We start from the raw sequence: 2,360 nt of genomic DNA, 5'->3' as shown, positions 1-2,360 counted from the left end.
GCCGGGCCCCTCCGCCTGCTGGACTCGCTTGGCCAGCAGGGGGAGCCGTCTCCCCTTCACCGTCCGGCTCCCCACCCTCATCTCTGCCGGGTGCCACTCCGCGGCCAGGGCTGCAGCTTTGAACCCCAAACTGGGACCATCTATCTGAGCAGGGATTTCTGAGCAGCGGCTGGCAACAGGCTGACCCCGGAACCCTCGAGTGGGGGTATTTCTGAGCTAATGAACAGGTGATAAAGGGGACGGCGGCCTGGAGGCATGACAGGTCTCTGAGCCCTTGTGGAGGGTCCCTTCTGTCTGCTGGGCTGTCATCCGGGCCAGGGGAAGTCCCAGTCGGGGAGGGACCTGGATAGCAGGCTCCCCACAGCACGGGGGGGGGGGGGGGGGGGGGGGAGACAAGGAAGCGTGTTCTGGGTGGACGGAATGGCACGTGCAAAGGCCCAGGGCCAGGAGGAAGCAAGGCCGGTCTGTCCTACTGCCAACAGCTCGGTGTGGCCGGAACAGCGTGGAGGAAAACGGGGGTACATGAGGCCGGAGAGGGGCGGGGGGGGGGGCAGATGCAGGACCATGACACCAGGCTGAGGGGGGCCTGGGCTGCTGGGGAGCCCCTGGAGGGCAGGTCACCCCTGGACAGAGTGTCCTCGGGGGCCCTGTGTGGGGTGGGGTGGGCTGGAGAGAGACACGGAGGTGGGGAGGCTTCGGGCAAGCATTCAGAAGGAAGAGGACCAACAGCTGGGGCTGTGGGCCAAGGCGGGGGCGGGGGGCACAGCCTGGGGCAGCCTGTGCAGGAGGGAGGCGTGTTTCTGGGCTCCCACAGCCCCAGGGCCTCTGCCCTAACCCATGTTTGTGTCCACCCGCCTCCCACTGGAGGCCTCAGCGGTCACTTGCTAAGCTCTCCTCACTCGCTTCTTTCTTGCCCTTCAACTCCCCTGGGACACGCCCCAGGCTGGTCCGGTGCTCCCGCCCCGCCCTCCGACGCCCCGCGGGTCTGACTCCCGTAGCTTTGCAAAGGGCACGCGCTCTCACCTCGGACCTCCAGCTTGCACTCCGCCAGCGCCTCCCCCAGCTCGTTGAACGCGCGGCAGGTGTAGGTGCCCCCGTCGAAGGGGGACGGGCGGCGGATGTTCAGCGTCAGGATCCCCTGGTAGTTGGTCATCAGGTACTTGGGGTCCTCCCTGATTTCCATCTTGTTCTTCATCCAGACCACCTTCGGCTGCGGAGGGGGGCGGGGAGGCAGGCAGCTCAGAGAGGGTGCCTGGGCCGTGGAGAACGGGCCCTGGGCGGGAGGCCTGAGTCCTCCTGTTGGCTGTGCCGCCTCCTGATTATGGCCGCATGGGGTGAATGAATGAGTGGAGCCCACGAATGAGCAGATAGATGGAGGTGGAGGAGGTGAACTAATGAACCCACGGTGTGCCGACCGGGGCCAAAGCTAAAAATGTGCAAGTCAGCCCTGGCCGGTGTGCTCAATGGTTAGCGTCAGCCCACGAGTCAGAGGGTCACAGGTTCGATTCCTGGCCTGCAGGTTTGATCCCCAGCCTTGGTCACACATGTGAGAGGCAACCAATCGATGTGTGTCTCTCTCATCAATGTTTCTCTCTCCCCTCCTCCCCCCTCTCATTTTCACTCTCTCTAAAAAAATAAAAAATAAATGTAAAAAATATCCTCTGGCCCTGGCCGGTTTGGCTCAGTGGATGGAGCGTTGATCTGTGGACTAAAGGGTCCCAGGTTCGATTCCGGTCAAGGGCACATGCCCAGGTTGCAGGCTCCATCCCCAGTGGGGAGCGTGCAGAAGGCAGCCAATCAATGATTCTCTCTCATCATTGATCTTTCTCTCTCTCCCTCTTCCTTAAAAATATATTTTATATATATATCCATCCTCTGGTGAAGATTAACAAAAACAAAACAACTTGGAAGTCAGACCAGAAGTCAGCAAACTTCGGTTGCAAAGGGCCAGGTAGTCGCTATTTTAGGACAGTGGGCCCTGAGCTCTCTGTGGCCGTGGACAATACACAAGCGAGTGTGCAGGGCCATGTTCCAATAAAACTTTATTTAGAGAAACTGGTGGCAGGTGGGTTTGACCAGCCGGTTAAAAGGGAGCAAATTCCATGAACTGAGAAGAGAGAAGTCCGAGAGGCAGAGGGGCTGTGATGGGAGGGGGAGGGGCTTCATCTTGCTGACAATGCTCCTCCAGGGTCGCCCGCCCGCCCCACACGCACGCACGCACCTTGGGGTGGCCTCTGACGGCGCAGTTGAGAGCAGCAGTGTAGCCAGCCACCACCACGCGGTCCAGCAGCGGTGTCAGGAACTTGGGAGCCATCCGGAAGTCATGCTCCTTGTACTCCGGCGGTTTCCAGCTGATGCCT

The 2,360-nt window shown here is 60.8% G+C and overlaps 1 protein-coding gene across 1 annotated transcript in view; it reads right to left on the bottom strand.

Moving 5' to 3' along the window:
- Positions 1–774: 774 nt before the first annotated feature.
- Positions 775–2,360, bottom strand: part of MYBPC2 (myosin binding protein C, fast type) — a 26,713-nt gene continuing 25,127 nt past the window's right edge. The window contains exons 24-25 of the mRNA XM_005879630.2: positions 2,222–2,358; positions 775–1,210 (exon numbers count right to left, since the gene is read on the bottom strand). Coding sequence (XP_005879692.1) covers positions 896–1,210; positions 2,222–2,358 — 452 coding nt within the window. The 3' untranslated portion in view covers positions 775–895. The remainder of the gene's footprint in view (positions 1,211–2,221; positions 2,359–2,360) is intronic.

This window comes from Myotis brandtii, unplaced genomic scaffold (genome assembly GCF_000412655.1).
Source record: "Myotis brandtii unplaced genomic scaffold, ASM41265v1 scaffold601, whole genome shotgun sequence".
In the NCBI taxonomy this organism is placed as follows: domain Eukaryota; kingdom Metazoa; phylum Chordata; class Mammalia; order Chiroptera; family Vespertilionidae; genus Myotis; species Myotis brandtii.
Note: the sequence above shows the minus strand (reverse complement) of the source record. Positions and strands in the feature narration are given on the sequence as shown.